Below are 19,526 nucleotides of genomic sequence, written 5' to 3' on the forward strand. Positions count from 1 at the left end.
CCAGGGGCAGAGAACTTCAGAGAGGAGAAAAAGAGTGTTTTTCAGTGAAGAAAATCTGGAAAGAAACTAGTCAGTTTCATAAATGTACTGTTTTGGGTTCCCCGGGCAAAGAATAAATTTAAAAGGGCCCCTTTAACATGTACTCACTTTGAAGCCCTATTGTTCACATTAATATTGAGGCAAGAATAATGGAATCTGATCAAAACAGTATTTCTCAAAAGGGAGGAAAGATTGGGAGATTTTTTTCTGTTTAGGAACTCTACACAGGTCTTGCCCCCAAGAAGAGGTACCTAGACTCTAATAATGTTCTGGTACCACTTCAGGTACGGCTGGGGGCTAGGGGTCATAAAGGAAAGGGTCACCCTCTCAACCTAAGAACATCCGGCCATTCCTTCCTACTTACTGTGCTGATGTTATCGGCATTCATTCTGGCTGTTGCAATTTCAAAGCAAGGTGTCTCACTCCATTTACCTTTGATTTTATTTTCATAGTCTGCCTTGTATTTTTGCTAAGAGAAAAAAAAAGGAATGGTAAAATATAGAAAATACAGAAATTGACAATAAAAGTGGTAATGGGCAGCTTTTAAAAATATCTTTAAAAAAATAAACAAAAATATCTTGACAATGGCCCTTCTTACGTTCTTAATAGAGGTCTTCAAATCTAGTATAGTGTCAACAAGAAAGTTGAGCAAGGAGGTAGAGGTAATAATTGACCCTCTTTTTGTTGAATCTGGGGACTTAGTTCATTCAGAACTTACGGATATTCTCTGATGTCGGAGGGAGGAGACTCAGAAGCATCCTCTACTTATATCTCAGTTATAATAAAACCACTCAGCCTCAGATTCCATGCCAGATGAACTTATTTCTGAGTTTTACCAAAACTTCTAGTTATCCAGAAAGCAATACCACCACAAAATCTGGCTTGCAGACTAATTAATAATACTTTCTAGTTGAGACTTAAAGAAATTTTAATGAGAACTGCCCCATCTTACTCCCAAACATCACCCCACCTGAATCCCAGGCTGTGAGCGTTTTGAAGAGAGGAGTTATGTCTTCTTTATGTTCATATCCTCAGAATCTAACACAAAATGTAGCACACAAAAGTGACCTCATAAATGCATGCTCAAATACATTAAATTGAACTGAGTCCATGAGATGCGGCTTCAAACTACCTTGGCCTTTAGTGTTCTTAGAATAAAACTAAACTGGTCAATCCCAAACTTGTGCATATGAGCCAGAGCTGGCTTATAGCAATTTCCCCTTCTTGGGAAATGTGTTAACAGACACAACCAATGAGTCTCAAGGTGTCTGCACATCTACACCCCCACTACACTCTACAAGAGAAAAGAGAGTGGTTTTGTGATATACCTTTAACAGAACCAGTGCCAAGGAGGAGTGATGTGCAGAGCCAGTGAGTTTGAGTTAAAAGATGCTCAACCCTTTCTCAAATGTCTATATCCTTTCTTCTCAAGACCTTAACATGCCGATAAATAGCCAAGTGGTTTTCATAACTTTTATTTTTTTTTAGATAGATGAAATTTCACATTTTTTATAATATTTTTTTATTATGTTAGTCACCATACAGTACATCCCTAGTTTTTGATGTAAAGTTCCATGATTCATTACTTGCATATAACACCCAGTGCACCATGCAATACGTGCCCTCCTTAAGAACTTTTAGAGTCCTGCGCCTGAGTCCAGAAGCTATGGGCCCAAGACTGGACTCCATCATTACCAAAGGTGTGACTTTGCCTCTGAGTTTCAGGTTCTCAACCACAGCACCAACAATAATAATACCTTCCACAGAGAATTGTTGGGAAGATTAAATAAGTTCATACCCTGAAGAGTCCTTTGCAAACTCCACAGTGCTAAACAAATGTAGACTACAGTAACTGTAACAATAATGGTAACATTGCTAGCATAACAGAGTAAGAAACTGAAGAAAATTTTGTGTGTATTCTTCGATAGAAATCTTTGTTGAGATAATATTTACATTAAAGCGCTATTTGTCTACTCTCCTCTTTTGAAGCTTTAAAAAATTGAAGTCACTCTTCAGTCACTCAGACTGAATTCAATCGGTCAAAATGTATTTTTCGATTGGCTGATTGCCTACAGAAGTATTTCTAATCTTTTCGGGGAGCAGACCTCTTCAGAAATCTGAGAAAGCTATAAATTGCCCATAAACACAACTTCAGAGGGTTCTTGATGTACATGCACCCCAGGTTAAGATCTCCAATCTACATTCTTGGCAGGGGATATTGCCCTTCCTCTGTTTGCTCTCAAAAGAAGAAACCTCCAAGATTAGGGGGTAGGGCCAACAGGGCCTGATGCATCCCCAAAACTTTGTAACATAATTTAAAATTGAGAAAGCAGCATTCTTTTTTTTTTTTTTAAAGATTTATTTGTCAGAGAGAGAGCGCGCGCACATGCAGAGGGAGTGGCAGGCAGGAGGAGAAGCAGGCTCCCCGCTGGGCAAGGAGCCTGATGTGGGACTCAATCCCAGGACCCTAGGATCATGACCTGAGCCAGAGGCAGATACTTAACCAACTGAGCCACTCAGGCAAGGCCACAGCAGACATTCTTAATGAGGTCCAGAAGTTGGGCCATTATGGGGAAGTAATAAGAATCACATATGTAGATTTGTTAAAGAAAATTAAGTAAAAATTAATTCTCACATTAAGAAATAGATATCTGATATTTTTAAAGATATTAAAACAAGACGCAGGGGTGCTGGGGGGCTCAGTTGGCTAAGTGTCCAACTCTTGGATTTGGCTCAGGTCATGATCTCAGGGTCATGAGACTGAGCCCTGTATCGGGCTCCATACTGGGTATGGAGCCAGTTTAAGATTCCCTCTCTTGCCTTCTGCCCCTTCCCCACTCCCCACCCCCACTTGCACATTCTCTCTCCAAAAAAAAAAAGGTAAAATAAAACAACATGCAAAACAAGAGTATAAGACCACCCAGCACTCTCACCCAAAGTCCTTCCCCACTTCTTTCTCTTCATGAACCAGTAACTAATATGGGTCAGCTTAGAGGTGGATCTCTCACAATCTACTCCTGAGTACTCCCAAGTCTGGGAAGATTTTCACTACAAAGGACTAAGGCTGCAGCTTGTTAACTGTTGAGGAAGTTATGGCCTTCCTCTTCATCTGCAGGTAGGAGAGGAGTTGAAAGAATAAAGACCTGTAGTTTGAGGAATGAGAGAGGGAGAGAGAGACACATATTCACATGGGACCTCCTCTGTCAACCAAGTGGTCTCACTCTACACATCTGGCCACAAGACCTGAGTGTTTACATGGTATACAGAGATGGGTTAGACACAGTGTTGGGTCCAAAACCCAACTTTCCAACTCCACCCGAGCCCTTCTGTCATGTTTGAAGTCAATCAATGGAAACCTGGCAACAAGAATCGACTGAACTTTCTCTAGGATTCTGTGTTTGTTCATTTCACAGAGGACAGTACATTGGGTCAATTACAAGCTCTGGAACACCTTCTGTGGGCAAGAGAGTAACCGCATGTCGATAGATGTAGTAAAATTCCTTCCCCAGACCATAGTCCCTCCTTCTCAGAAATGAGTTGAGAAGCTTGCATTGGGCCACAAATTAGACACCCTAATGTCCTACTTAAACACGTGGCTTCATTATCTACTTTCCATATCTACATCTGTGGTTTTCATGTGGTTATCAAAGGGAAGTAATACAAAGCCTGTGAGTTAATCACACTTCAATTTTTCTGTGAGTTGCTAAATACTGGGACTTCTGACAGCTTCATTCATAGAAATGCTATCCTCTCAGACAGGTGGAGGGGGTCCCAACTGATATTTTCATCGTCCATAGTGGGCCCAGGGCTGCTTTTCTAACTCAACCAAATCTCTTCTGGTGAACTCAATGGAAATCTCTCCGTAATTCTTTGTGATAGAGGAGTTTCCATGGTTTTAAAAGATCAGGGCTTGGCATCTTTGTGCTGTGCAATAATATTTACTGAAAGATGTTTTTGAAAACATTCTAGTGAAATACTAATATATATATATGTATATATATATAATACTAATATATACTAATATATAATATATAATACTAATATATATATATGTGTATATATATATCTCTGTCCCCAGTTCCTAATACAGAGCTCCTAAACCCTTGTAATCTCCTGAGTGATAGGGTTGTTTTTTTTTTTTTTTAAGATTTTATTTATTTGACATTGGGGGGGAAGAGAGCAGAGAGAGAGGGACAAGCAGACTCCGCACCCAGCACAGAGCCCGACACGGGGCTCGATCCCATGACCCTCAGATCAGGACCTGAGCTGAAATCAAGAGTCAGAGGCTTAACCAACTGAGCCACCCAGGTGCCCTGGGTTTTCTTTTGTTCTGAGACAACTCCTGGATAGCACTATGATGGGGGCTAGTCACCACAAAAAGCAAGCAGTGCCTAGAAGCTTGGAACTTTCCACTCCGCCCTTCATCTTCTGAGGAGGGGAGAGGGGCTGGAGATGAAGTTAATTATCAGTCAGTCCTATGTGATGAAACCACCATAAAAGTCCCTGAAGTGCACAATTCAGAGAGCTTCCAGGTTGGTGAAAACAACCACATGCTGGGAGAGTAGCACACCCCAGCTCCACAGGGATGGAAGGTCTTGTGTTTGGGACCCACAGGACCTCACCATGGGTACCTCTTTATCCTGGTTGTTCATCTGTATCTTCTATTATGTAATAAACATAAGAAAATGTTTCCCTGAGTTCTATGAGCCAATGATTAGCAAATTATTAAACCTGAGGAGGGGGTTGTGGGAACCCTGGATTGGAGCCAGTCAGAAGTACGCGAGGTCCAGATTTATGACTAGTTGTCTGAAACAGGGGTAGTCTCGTGGGTCTGAGCCCTTAACTTGTGAGATCTGAGGCTAACTCCAGGTAGATAATGTCGGAATTGAACTGAGTTATAGGACACCGAGTTGGTGTCAAAGAATTGGCCAGTATGGTTTAAAAAAAAAAAAGGCAAAACAAAACAAAAACCATTTAGTAGCAGAAGTGTGCACAGAGGGGTGTCTGGGTGGCTCAGTCGGTTAAGCGTCTGCCTTCGGCTCAGGTCATGATCTCAGGGTTCTGGGATCGAGCTCGGCGTCGGGCTCTCTGCTCAGCAGGAAGCCTGCTTCTCCCTCTCCCTCTGCCTCTTCTGCAGCTCCCCCTGCTTATGCTCTCTGTCAAATAAATAAAATCTTAAAAAAAAAAAAAAAGAAGGGGAAGAAGTAGTAGCAGTAGTAGTGTGCACAGAGAGTAGAGGAAACAGAGCTTTTCCTTTCAACTCTAGATCCCAGTTAGGTATCCCTGGTAGTTCAGGCTTGAAAGCTCACATTTTCCCTCACATTATGAACCAGAGAGGCAAGCACAGAGAAACTAAAGGGACTTCCCGATGTTGCATTCAGAGCCCCACTTTCAGCTGGCTGTCGTGTGCACGGTAACCTCACTGGAATGCTCGCTTCCACGAACCACCCTGCCTGCCTGTCCATCTGTGTTGGAGCAGTGAAATGCAGCCGAGCCAGGACGAGTGCCTGTATGGTGCTGGGGGCTTTGGCCAAAGACAAAGGGGAGAGAACAGATTCTGACAGGTACAGTAAGGAAAGCTGGTAAGCAGTATAATCAAAATATAAGCCATATAATCATTGCAGATACACAATCATTATATTAACGTATGAGCCGAAGGCTGTAAGACAAAGGACTAGAGCTGGACACAGACAAGGAAATGCTGAATTTAAATACCTAAGAGTGAGTAGATAAAGGAGATTTTATCCATGTTGGAAAGCAAGGAAATGATGATCCTGAAACATGGGTCAAAGCCCATGACGGTGGGGAGCACTTCAAGAGAACAGAGGCAAGTCCCACAGCTAAATCGCCTCTCTCTCCTGCACCCGCGGTCCTAGTCCTCTCTTATTGGATGGTCTGTTGTTGGACGGACTGCTGCCAAGCACAAGCCTTTCTTCCCAAAGTGAGTGTTACTTTGGAGGCAGAGCAGCCATTAAAAACTGGGAATTTGGGTAAGACTGGGATGAAGAGCCAAATCTGGTGACTTTCACCCACAGCCATCCCTGTGGCTTACACTGTTATTCCACAAGGGCAAACCCAGCACTGGTGAGGTTTCCGAAATGTCCAATGATGCCACCGTATCCGGGTGGGGTGGGGCAGTCCGACAGGCATATAGTGCAAGCCACCACTGAAATTTTCCATTTTCTAGTAGCCAATTTTTAAAATGTAAGAAGGAACAGGTGCGAAATTAATTTTCATAATATATTTTACTTAACCCAATAGATCCAAAAACATGATTTCGACATGTAGTCAATATGAAAATAGTGAGCTATTTTACATTTTTTTTGTCCTAAGTGTTCAAGACCCAGGGTCTATTTACCACGCATATAGGACTGTCAGTTCATACAATTGCATTTCAAATGCTCAATAGTCACACGTGGATGGCGGCCTCTACATCGAAGAGTGCAGTTCTAGACTAACTGGCATGTCTAAATTAGTGGAGAGACTGATTATAGAGCAGTGTGAAAGGGATTTATTATTTTTTTTTATCATGTTCAAGTACCCACCTGCACACTCAAGGTAAAAGTGTGTTGCATTAGTAATATATCTTTTAAAATATGCTTTAAATAAAAATTAAAAATAGATTTTTTTTCCTTTCTAAATGACCATTTGAAAGCAGCTTGTTCTTTTTCTTTGAAAAAGATCAATTGTCCTTGTTCCCTAACTTTATTTAAGTATCCATACTTTCAGCAGGCCAGCTCTTTATGGACAGTTCTAAAGTTCATTTCTGCTTTGCCCTGGGCAAATTTCAGGTTCATGGCATTCCTCTTAGTGAAAACTTACTGTACGTATTAGCTCTATTATCCATGTAGCCTCTGGCAATAGTTAGTAGTCTGCAATATCAGGCACTAAAAACGTCACTGAGTAGACTTCATCATCCATAACTTTTCTTCTTCTCCTTTCCAGGAGACATCCTTTCCCCAAAAATACCTAAACAAGGTAGAAACCTTGAGGTTCCACCAAAACTCAAGAAGAAGACCAAATCGGGAACTCCACAGAGAGCAAAGAAAAGTATTTAGTATCCCAGGAGAAAGTGGCCTGATTTGAACCAATTTAAAATAGGACTTTCGCATGGGTCTGGTCATCAGTTGCACATCTGTCTCTCGGCATTCTCTGTGAGGCCTGCATTCCTCAGAGCTAGCTTACCAGCCTAAATATAGACAGACTAAGTTGTTTGCCTGGGCCTTAAAAGTTATGAGGTGCACGGCCCACGGCTGTCAAACTAAGCCATGTCTGAGAGATCGCTCATGCATTCTTATTTTCTCCATGTCTGACGGAGAGCGTAAAACCGTACGAGGTCTTCACACTGAATCGAGACAATCAGATCCTCCAAGAAAATGTGTGGTGACTCAGTTCTCAGTTAGTAGCACTTCCCTAAGCCAAAACGTTAAATGACATCAGGACACAGGTTCTGTTTTTTAAAATGCGGCTTTCACATTTTCCGATCACCAAGTCATTAAGCTGGCTGAACAGTTATTAACATGGCCCACAATGTTGATGGATGTATTGTTTTCGCTGTAGACTTTTTAGGGTCATGTTGCAAAAATACTCCCAGGGTTGGTGTTGAATCTTCGGGTTCCCCTTACTTACTTTCTCTGGTGTTTGAGATGATTAAGCCAGAGTTTTTAAGGGAGACAGTGTCCCAGCCCTATTTACTTACCTTGCTCACTTGATTGGTCACTTTCTTAGCAAATTCTATTTCTGGAGGATCTGGCAGAGTTGTGAATTGAGATTGCTGTTCAGCGTGACCTTTTTTGTAGGCAATCTGAAAATAAAAGATGGGGATGTTCATGAGCCATAGAAAATTACTCTACATCCCAGATTCCATTTGGATTTTTTTTTAAAGACTATGTTTTCATCTGTATCTGAAGTTTTTAAACTTTAGTGTATCACGTAATAGTAATGTATCCTTGCAGATAGAAATCACTGGTAATACTGAGAGCAAGGGTGTGTCCTATCTCATTAAGTCTTCCCTCTTCTCCAAGATTATGAGCCCTAGATCTGTTTCCTTCCATTTGTCTCTGTGCCACATTTGTAACTGGAATTACTGTTAACTAGCATCCTCAACTCCCAACCTCTTGTCTTTGGATCACACCAGCTACCAAACCCCTAGCTCTAGGCCAACTCAACGGCACGCTTCCTCCGCTTATATCCAGGATGCTGAGCGCTACCGAAGCAAACCCTGCAACTCTACTGATCAGAGAATGACAATGCTCTAAGCATGACTTAAAGGGCCGCTGGAAAAGGCTACAGAGGTGGGAAAGGGAGTCTCTTGAACCTAAGCCCTTAGCTTGAAGTCTGGGTGCCTACCCAGTGATACGTTCTGTGAACAAGAGCTTGCATGGGGCTGTGTGCCCGATACTCTGAATTTATGGTAACCAGTTGCCACTTTGCCTTCCAGGGAGCTTGAACAGCCCATTATGCGCCTCTGGTCAGTCTCTGTGCACAGTGGCTAGTGTAAATCCCCAAGACTGTCCTTACCCCAGTCAGCTCTCAGCTGCTTCTTTCATAGGGTAAAGAAAGGCTGCATATACACTTCTCTGTCCCTGTACTTATCCCTGCCCCTCCCACCTGCTACATGGCTCAGAGAAGCAGCCCTTGCAGGGCAGGACCCCTGTACTCAGACCGCTGTTCCCTCCAGCTGCACTCTGTACCCAGCTCCATCCATCACCTCTTCTCTTTCTTGACAGCTTCAACCGCTCCCTCTTCATTAGCTCCTTTCCTTTGCCTATTAAAGGCCTCCCTTGCCTGCAAGTATCATGTCCATGAACCATGCAACCCCTTCACTCTTGCCCTCCTTTTTTCCTTCACTGACTACTTGGGCCTTTTCTTCCACCAGTCCTGACCCCCGCCTCCAAAAATGCAGAACCATTTGTAGATCCCCAGACACAAGAAACCCTCCTATGCCTCTGGACCTTTTCCCTGGCATGCCCCAGCTCCGGGCTCTCCCCATCTGCCTGCAAACTGCCGCTCATTCTCCACGGCTCAGAACAAGCAACAGTTTCCCCTCCTGTGCCCTGCCTGACCTGAGGACCTTTGTCCTGAGATCTCACTCAACTTACTTAGCCTTATCTCCTTTAAAGGAAGTTTTAGATGACACTGGGATTTGTTGTTTACCTACCTGTCCCTCCTTGGCCTGTGAGCTCTGGGAGGACAGCACCTGGGAGCCCTTGTGGCTTCGGCAGAACCTGACCAGAGCAAAGGTTCAGAGGCTGATTTCTGAATGTGCTTTTCATATACCGAGGCCATTGGGGGAAATCTCAAGATTTATCACCCCAACTCTTCTACTCACTTGTGAGACTTATACAAATTATTTTTCCTTCCACGTGGCAGTATTCTTATTTACAATGTAAAGAGGTTGGATAGTTCCAAGGTCCCAGTCATCTTCTTCATGCTTTAACCAACTCTAACTATGTCTTAACCCGATAATATCTACCTACTGCCTATAACAAAAGTTTTATGGACATTAGATCAGTGGAGGATACAAAAGACCATTTTAAAATGCATTTATTTATATGACTTCCACTGCTCAATCTTTAAGTAGGGAAGACTTCATTTTAGACATAGGGTGACTGGTATTTTCCACGGCTGGCTAAGTCCTCAGAGAATAAGCAACGTCCTATCAGGAGAAATGCTTACTAAGTATGACATCCTGTCAAAAACCTTCAGAGAAATCAGATCTAGAAGTCCTGATTTCTCAGGAACCTTGGTCAGATTTCTGTCTAGTTAGAATTCTCCACTCTAGATCAACTTAAAGACTCTTGGTATTTGCACAGTATTTTGTCTCTGCTCAGATAGCAAGAAAAACAGTAAGTAGGTTTCAGAGAAACAGGAAGAAAGTGCAGGAGAGGGAGAGAAAGCTTCTAAACCCAAGTGCTTAGTTTGAAATCTACATGCCTACCCAGCAGTATGTTCTGTGAACAACAGCTTGCTTGGGGCTCGGTGCCCAATTATAATAGAAGTTCATGGTGTGGACAACAGTATTAATAGGCATGTTGGTAATCTGATACTTGGTACATAATCTGCAATAAAATTAAAAGCCCTATCTTAATTGCCAAGTTTTTCTGAGGAAGGATGGGAAGACTTTACTTCATTATTATACATTCTCCATTATGTATTCTATTGAGATAGCTCAAAAGATGGGGTCAATTGTAACTGTTCAAAGTCCATAGCACTAGAGTGGCATGGAGGTATCCCTTCATCTCTCCATTTATGGATAAAGGGAGACATGTGGAGATTAAGTGTCTTCTTGGAAACCCCTTCCTAGGCTTACATGACATAGCGTTTCCTGGTTCTCCTTCAACTTCTCTAACCGTTTGTTCCCTCATTCTTTTGCTGGCTCTCCTTTCCAGATGTCCTAAGAATGGGTGTCCTCCAAAACTCTGCCCTTGGCCATACACTGTTCTGTCTCTCTCATACAGTTTCAGGTCTTCAGCTGTCCCTTTCATTCTGACGACTCTCAAATACTCATCTCTCATCCTGTTCTCACACCTATGCAGTAAAACGAAGTTTCTGATTTATCCAGAAAATGCCTTGATCTGAATGTTCCATCATCTCAACTCCATTTCTCTGTTCACTAGTGCATCGTTACGAGTTGTACCCCTATACACTCAGACTTCGTCATAAACTCCTCTATGGTTCCTTTCACTCCTTCATCTCCAATATCCAACGTCCTTAACACTTTTAAAATACAAATTCCTTTCTTCCTCTCCTTTGTCCCTGTCATCCGTTTGGTCCCTCTATATTACTAAAACAGTCTTCTTCAAATGATCACAATTTTTCCTAGTCTCAATCTACTTTATTGTCCTCCAGAATTTTTCCATATCCTACTTTTACCATATTGTTTTCCCCTCCAAAAATCATATGATATCTCTTATGGACTACCGTATCATGTCAGAACTATTTTGTCTGATTTTCAAGGTCCTACTACCAGCTTCTTAAAAGTGCTCTCCTAAATAGGCACCCACAGCTTTCACTTTCTTTGCCCCCCCCCAAGTCATTCCACCTCTGTCCCTTTGTTCAAGGGTATTCTCTACCTGAAATGGCTTTCCTGTTCATCATCACCCCTTCCCTTGGGATTGCCACTTCCACATGGTCTTCTCTAATCACTTGCATGCGTCTTGTCTTTCAGCAAGTATTAGACTATAGAATTTGCTTTCTAAAATTTTTGAAAAAATTTCTTATTGTTTAATGTATGACAATTTCATCTTACCAGCCTGATTATAAAGTCTCAAGGGAAAGGAAGAAAACTTCTTGTCATACTTTTCTATCCCACTAGCTATGCATGCCAAAAAGGACTTTCAACAAGTAACTACTGATCACTTGATAAAGGTTACACGATAATATTATATATTCATGAGCTACAGAACCAAAAACCTAACTTAAAAGAGAAGCAAGAAGTCCCTCACATTAAAATTGGTACCACGTACTAGATGGTCTTAAATTTTTGTTATAGCTTCTTTAGTTCCTAACTTACTTTATGGAAAGATAGGAGTATACCTATACTATATTTTAATTATATGAAAACTGGGATAGAAATATATCCCCTAAATTTGCAAATGATATCGAGTGAGAGGTGATAAAAGATTAAGATCTCAAAAGTTGGAGACACCATCAAATGAGTATGCATAATCCCAGAACAGGGCAAGATAAGATCCTAAGATCCATTGGAAGTAAATCCCAGTAATTTTCAAGACACGAACTAAAATGTAAAGTCCATAGTGAATGTCAGAGATTCGAGGGGTCTAGTTGACAACTGAATGAGAAGTAACTTGTTATTTTATAAAACAGTGCTCTCCTGAAGATGAGAGCAATAGTCTGGATTTTCGATATAGCCTCTAGCAAATCCAAGGGTCAAAAAATAAAGCTTCTCAAAACAAGGGAAAGTACTACAATCGAGTGTAGCTCTCTACTACTCTCTACTACTTCTAGTGCTTTCAACCTAAGGACTCTTGTACGCCTGCTAAGTCCCTCTAATACACTATATTCAGGGTCGAAGACACTAAACTTCCAATGGGGACTGCTGATATTTTACGAACTCTGAAATATCCTCCGTGTCTCTGAAATATCCGCTGTGTACAGAGACAAATGGCAAGCGATTTTTGTGAGGTCATGACACAAACATGTTTGAACAAGTGTGTCAGTCTATGCCGAAAAGGGGGGCACACCACAATTCAGACTTTGTAATTAGGATAGCAAATCAAAAGCCTTCAATAACATTTTTCACTTAATATATTTTGGGAAAGTTGCTATGATCCCAAAAGGGGATCTGTTCTATTGTCACAGAAAAAAACTTCAACTCTAGCCAAGGGGACAGAGGGCACAGGCTACAGTGGAAAGAACTCTGGTCTTGGGATCACAAGACCAGGCTTCTAATTTGGGCTTTGCCACTAATGACCTATGCGGTCTGAGACTCAGATTCTTCACCTAATAAAAAAACAAGATGGGGTTTAATTATAGCTAATATAAATTATAAAATCTAAGTAGACATCATAATGATTCTAGATGTATTTATCTGCTATAATGACGTTCAGTCTTTCTGAAAGAAGAATTGCAACGAACATCTGGCCAGAAGACGTAAATTGAGACGTCCTGATGCCGCTTCCCAAATGATGCTGCCGTGCACTTGACTTACATCACTGAGGGCTTTCTGGGCTTGGGCCACCCTTCTCAGCTCTGGGCTGTCGTTGTACGGGTAAAACAAGCTTTTGTCAGCTTCCCAGTCCTCAGTGTACAGTTTCTAAATAAGAAAAAGGTGAAAAGTTGTGAGAAAGTGAGCTCCCACTTACATGAAATACACAATTTTGAATTCCTCCATCAACAGCAAGAACCGAGGGCAAGGTAAGAGCAAAGGTAAACGGAATCCACAGACAACTTCCCCCTTTCCAGTCAGTCCACGTCATATTTATTAATAGCTTGTCCTGCTGCTTCTGAGAAATCTTATTTTCTGAAGGGTAGATGTGTCTGATTTTGTGTCCTCTCCTCTCCGGGACTTTACCTGCTTCCTACAACAAGGACTAAAGCAAGTGTAAGGAGCCAGGAGACACTCTGCACGATCTCTGTCATGAAATAAACATTTAATAAGAGCGATATCCAGAGATACCCACAGTGTAGCCCAGGGTCTCTGAGAGCCAGTTCCCAGGGGTATCCTCATTTGCCCCACTTGTTCTCCGCCCAGGTTGCCCCTCTCCCCGCCAGGACCCTCTCTTGCACTCTACTCCAGAGGTTTCCTCCCAGTTCCTCCCTGCCCACCCTCACCCCTGCAACCCACAGGGCTCAAGGATACTCGCAAAGAGATTGGGCAACCGCATTCCAGATCATTAAGAGCACTGGGTATTGTGCTGAATTACGCGGGGGAAAGACAGAAGGAGCGACAGAGCAGATCCCCTTACCTTACTGAACATGGCTGTGTTCTTAACTGCCTGGACAAGTTCAGGGGCATCAGGGGGAAGCAGGTACTTATCCTTGGTGTCTTCCCAGTTCTGCTTGTATAAAACCTAGACGGAAAAAGCAGAGGACCTGTGGTTGATGTCACCCCCACAGGCATGAGGGTATAGAGAATAGAGTGCTGTGAAGTCTTTCACATTCAAAGTGTCCTCACACCGAGGCGGCCTTTGTCCCCATGTGTTACTAGAATCAACTGGAAAAACGTTGACCATGTCCACATCCCATAATACTTTCCCTGCATTGGTAAGCTTTTACTTGAAACTGATTTTTTAAACAAAATCATGATTATGATTCTCCTATAGATTCCTTTCAAAGGCTGCAACCTTCTTGGCCATTGACTGAATCGGGGTAGTGAACATGTCCCCTTTGACTTATGTGGTATTTTAAAAATGTTTTTAATTAGTTGCTTACATTTGAAATTTGAGGACTTCTCGTAAAAATTAAGCTCCCTGACTTGTTTAGAAAGAAGTAAGAGACTCTGGTAACACTGGGCCTGCATTCTGTGCAGCAGCCGCCTGGAGCCGAGTTGCAGGGCAGAGACTTTCCGTAGGTCCTATGGCTACTTCAGTCACCTGTGCGGCCTGACACATGCGGGCGCTAGAGCTCCCAAAGCCCCTGGATTCGAGGGAGACCGGCGAGCAGGATCAGGCCTGTCCAGTTCTCCCCTAAGGCCAGGTAGAGGCCACCTACACACTCTTCAGCACCCCAGCCATCCACACCAGGACCTCACCTTACTGACTTGCTGCGACACTTTCTTTGCATGTTCAATGTCCTTTGCTTTTTCGTCTACGTGACAGATAGTTTTAGCAACATCGCCATCTATTCGATACTTAACCTGCAGAAATAACGCACAGAGTTCATGACAGGCACGCCCATGTGACTATACTAAGGGAGATCCATACTCAAAGAGCAGTAACCCAATGACCCAGTGTCTGCACCGCAAAGCCAAGTTTCTGCATTTTAGAAAACAATGATCTCCAAAGATCTGCACAGCCCCTGCAGTCACTGCATATCTGCTTTCCTGGCTGAATTTCAGCCCCCCTGCCCTTCTCCGTGCGGGCCACAGTGACTTCGAACTTCCCGTCTCATATCATCTCTAAGCTGACTTGCCAAGCCAGCTTTTAGAAATCTCTTGAGGTTCACATCTAGGGCCACATAATCTATAGCCAATGCTTCCTCTAGATTTCTGCACTGGCTCACAGTAATTTGACTCCTCATCTTCCCTACACCCATTAAAGCCCTCGATTCCGAGCGGTGGGCATGTTTTTGACACGTCTCTCTCCTTTACTTTAGCAATGCAGCCCACCTCACTGAGTTGATCTTGTACTTTCTTGATCCGGCGAAGTTCTGGGGTATCGGTTGTGATGGCGTATGGCTGTCCTTTTGCTTTCTCATAGTTCTCCTTGTATTTATTCTGAAAAGAATATCAGACATTAGCCTAAAACCTGACAAGACAGCAGTGGAAATTTCAGGCAATGCATTCCTCCCCTTCTGATTAAAAAAAAAAAAAATTTCTACAAGTTCTAACAATTATCAATTATAACAGCTTTTTGTCCCTTACCCGATTCTCAGCAAAAACTAAAATAGATTTGTTAATTGTTCTTCGTAAACATGGTTGGATACTTGAGACAGTAGAAATTTTATTACAGACTATTGTCTTGAAAATGCCCTAAAATGATTCTCTCGATGTTTTTATTGTCTCAATGCACACATAAAAAGCCCAAACCTCAATAATTTTAGAAAATAAATATAGAAATTGTCTGAAAAGATTTGATTGCTAATACAATGCAAAAATATTCAATTCAGAAGTTGCAGCTAAATCTCGACAGTTTGGATAGCTGAGACACCAGCTGAATTAATGGAAAGTCTGAATTATGGAGTATTTTGAAAAGGAATGCAATTTTATTATTTCTGCTAAATATACAATGAGTTCTTGCTTTAATAACAATCTGCATAATTTATTATTAATGCTTCAATGGTACTCCTGAGTGTAGTCGACAATCTAAATCATACTCTTGATTTTATCACTAACCACTTTAAAAATACTATAAACCTTTGCCAACATAGTCTTCAGACTATCAGAAATTCTAGGATATTATTGTCAGAATTTATGAGATTTTATGGCAATAAATGGACAAAAATTTTGTTTTTGCTGAATACTGCAATGATAAAGGAGGCAAGATAGTCTTTTTTTTAGAGCTCAAAGTCTTAGAAAACTAGGTTTTAGATCATTCAAGAATCTAAACTAGAAATTTACCAAATAGTCCCCAGGAGTTAACACTAAACCAGACGTGGCCATTTATTGACCAATCACAACAGGATGCTTTTGACGTAAGCTCTTAGTCCTCTATTAGCCAATGTTCCCCTGAGCTGCTTTTCTTCTTTTTTTCAAGCCGCCAGAGGATGTGCAATCAAGCCACCTAGTGAGAACTCAGCCCACATGGACAATCAACAAATCAGATCCATTCAAATGGGTCACTGTAACTTGTTACGGTGTAACTGTACACGGAAAGTTAAGGACCAGGGACCTTCAACAGCAGTGATTCTCAACCTGAGCTGCACATTTCAAAGACCGGGCAGTTTTTAAAAGTCTTTACGGACAGGTCCCAGCCTCAGACTGATTAAACAAGAACAGCCTGGGTATCAGTAGATTTAAAGCTCCCAGAGGATTCCAATGTGCAGCCACAGTTAAAAACCATGGTTCTGGGGCACCTGGGTGGCTCAGCCAGTTAAGCATCTGCCTTCGGCTCAGGTCATGATCCGAGGTCCTGGGATCGAGTCCCACGTCAGGCTCCCTGATCAGCAGAGAGCCTGCTTCTCCCTCTCCCCATCCCCTGCTCATGTTCTCTCTTGCTATCTCCTTCTCTCCCTCTCTCTCAAATAAATAAAATCTTAAAAACGAAACAAAACACTGTTCTAGGGTACAGTCGAACATTCCAATCTTCATTTCAGATGAACTCTTAGTCTAATCCTGGTTTTCTAAACTACACGTTCTTCTTCACCATACAACTCTTAAAGACCTTTTTACATATTGCTAACTAGTCTACTTAAGAGGCATCCTTGGGGCACCTGGGTGGCACAGTGGCTGGGCTCCTGCCTTCGGCTCAGGGAGTATCCCGGCATTATGGGATCGAGCCCCGCATCAGGCTCCTCCGCTATGAGCCTGCTTCTTCCTCTCCCACTCCCCCTGCTTGTGTTCCCTCTCTCTCTGGCTGTCTCCATCTCTGTCGAATAAATAAATAAAATCTTTAAACAAAAAAAAAAGAGGCATCCTGCTCAGATGTTTATTTAGATGTTATTTAGCTTCTATGAATGGATTTCAACTGAATCTATATTTATGACTTCATGGTTCTAGACGGGCTAAGAAATTGTGATTACCAATAAATGCTTTATAATCAGCCTCCTGCTTATTTTGTGGGAATAATTTCAGTAAGGATGCTTTCTCTGATTCTCAATGGTGCAAATGAATTACAAGAAAATTCAAGAGTCACAAGAGCTTATATTTCTGCAGATAAGTCTCTATCTCATACAAGGTTGAGAAACAAAATCCAGCAAGCACCCAAAACAGAGTTGGTTGAAATCAGTAATTTCTCAATAATAAAACTAGATTAGCAGAAGTCATTTGAAACTTACTGGGCTAAAGAGTTCCTGCATTTTCTGACTGTGTACAATGTAGGGGGTCATGAACTTCGAAGTATCCAGTTTCTTCCGGATAACCCTCTTCCTCTCCACTGGCTTGGCTGGGACTGGCTGTGCCGACACCGGCTGTGCCAGCGCGGGTTTGGAAGGTTTTGATTGATCATAGTCAGACGTGGTTGTCCGTGTTGTCGTAGTTTCATAGATTTCTGTTATTGTCTGAAAATGGGACATGCAGTTCAACACTGTTATGGAAGTAAACACTGTGATCGCGTGATCTTGTATATAGACATTATTCTGACTGCAAGTCAGACTTACATCCCTAGTGTTACTTCTCCATCTCTAAAACAGGCCAAAGCAGGCAACATACACTCTGTCCATATGAAGGTACACCATGTTACATAAATCTGAATGCTGATTGCTCAGGAGTGGAGTCAAAAGGTCACTCCTTCTTAATTTGCTACAGTGCCTTAAAATTCCATTTGTAGAATAGAACCCAAATGCTTTCAGGTTGGATAAAAATCAGAAATACAATATTCTCAAGCATTTAAAATCTTAAATCATTTGGGTAGAGTAAAAGCAAACTTGGGATCAGAGAACAAAAGATTAAGGTGATCAAATAAAGCTCGACTTCTTGACTTCATATTAACTTTTAAATGAGTCTAAGAAAAAGCTGGTTGCTTGTCCCACAATGAACTGGAGTGCCATGTACACTAATAAATGCTTAGGTAAACAACGATAATGATGACAACATAAGGGGGTAATTATCCTTACAATAGTCCTATGCATGCAGTAGGTGGGAAATCACAATTTCTTACAACAGGCTGTATAAAAGAAGAAACTAAGGCCCAAAGTTTAGGTCTAGTCCAAAGTTAAAAATACTATATGTAAGAAAAGAAGGTAAGCAGCCAAGTCTTCAATCCCTCTGCTAGCATGATTTACTTCACAGCTAATATCCTTTATACCGAAGGAAGAGTTCTAGCGTCAATTATGAAAAGAGAAACTGAAGCAACAAGGACGTTGGCCATCTATGTCCACTTCCCCTAGCGCTGTCAGATCACTGCTGATAGGTTGCTTTCTGCCATTACCGATGTACCGTTGATGGTGAGAAACTAACCAATTTATAGCATCTACAAATGTTAGGCTTCGGGCAGTCATAAGCTCTTTGAGCAGGATCCAGGGATAGCCATCCCTGTTCATCATGCTCAAGAGAAACAGCTCTATTCAGAAAACGAAGCATGAGTGAGGTATTTCACCCTAAAAAATTCCACCTTGGAATATTCATGGGAGAGGCTTTGTGCTACAGTCGAAGTAACATTTCATTGCATCATCAGGGACAAAGTCTTGGAGGGCCTTCCCTGTTGGCAGAGATGGTGCCCCACAAGTCACAACTCTAAACAATAAAACCGCGGGTCCCCATGCAAATCACATGTCCAAGGCCATGTGATTGCTACAGTCACAGAGCGCTGGTGGCCAACAATGTTATTTTGATTAGTACCACCTACACCAAAAATACCACAGGAACAATGGCGGAAACCATCCCCAGCCACTTTGGATATGCTGAATAGCACAAACAGTGACGTAACCTGTCAAACAGGTAGCATTCATTCTTGTACCATCGCCGCTGGGCACATGTAAGTGAGCGACTCTCTCTCAGACTCTCCCTTTGCCAGCTCTGTAGCCCTGGGAGTCTGTGAGAAGGGAAGGCTCTGCCTGCTTTCATCAGCATGCAGTTCGTGCAGACATGGGTTGTGTCTTACCTCTCCTGGCTCCTCTTCATAGACTGTCTCCTCTGTGTAATACTACAAATAGAGCACAAAGGACTCATGAGAACAAAGCAGAAATCACCTCTCCTCTGCCTCAGCTGAACCACTGGGTTATTTTGCTAGCCCAGCTGGCGTGCACTATGTGTGGGAAGGAAGTACATGAAGGAATCCATTTCAGCTTGATGAAACTTCAGGGACACTAACATGGATGCCATCAGACGAGGCAAGGAGATGCAGGGTGACGAGAAAGGTGTGTGGGGCTATTTGCTGGGGCAGTTATTTTACTTATGACAAATAAAAAATTTTCTTCTGGTACCCAGGGTATAATTTGCAGAGAAAATGTGAGAACAATATCCTGAGTATGTGGGTTGGGCAGAAAGGAACTGGATATAACCCACTGTTTTTAACTAACAATAAAACAAAACAGAACTTTTTGACCCGATTGTATCATGGAAACACTAGATCCGAAAGCATATACACATCCCAATTACCCCTGTAGCTCCCTGATTACTAAGAAAGGGGAGTCTCTTCCAGAGTGAGGGGTGCATCCCTCTATAGCACGATGGTCCTAAAAGGATGCGAAGATGAAAATCTACAAAC

At 42.2% G+C, this 19,526-nt stretch overlaps 1 protein-coding gene across 20 annotated transcripts in view; it reads right to left on the bottom strand.

Moving 5' to 3' along the window:
• Window positions 1-19,526, bottom strand: part of NEB (nebulin) — a 209,813-nt gene that overhangs the window by 186,118 nt on the left and 4,169 nt on the right. For all 20 annotated transcript variants that reach the window (XM_087860771.1, XM_087860769.1, XM_087860763.1 and 17 more), the window contains exons 4-11: window positions 18,921-18,962; window positions 17,158-17,379; window positions 14,831-14,938; window positions 14,255-14,359; window positions 13,470-13,574; window positions 12,713-12,817; window positions 7,739-7,843; window positions 404-508 (exon numbers count right to left, since the gene is read on the bottom strand). In XM_087860771.1, coding sequence (XP_087716897.1) covers window positions 404-508; window positions 7,739-7,843; window positions 12,713-12,817; window positions 13,470-13,574; window positions 14,255-14,359; window positions 14,831-14,938; window positions 17,158-17,379; window positions 18,921-18,962 — 897 coding nt within the window. The remainder of the gene's footprint in view (window positions 1-403; window positions 509-7,738; window positions 7,844-12,712; window positions 12,818-13,469; window positions 13,575-14,254; window positions 14,360-14,830; window positions 14,939-17,157; window positions 17,380-18,920; window positions 18,963-19,526) is intronic.

This window comes from Ursus americanus, chromosome 1 (assembly GCF_024610735.1).
Source record: "Ursus americanus isolate L20-20 chromosome 1, mUrsAme1.1.p, whole genome shotgun sequence".
NCBI lineage: Eukaryota > Metazoa > Chordata > Mammalia > Carnivora > Ursidae > Ursus > Ursus americanus.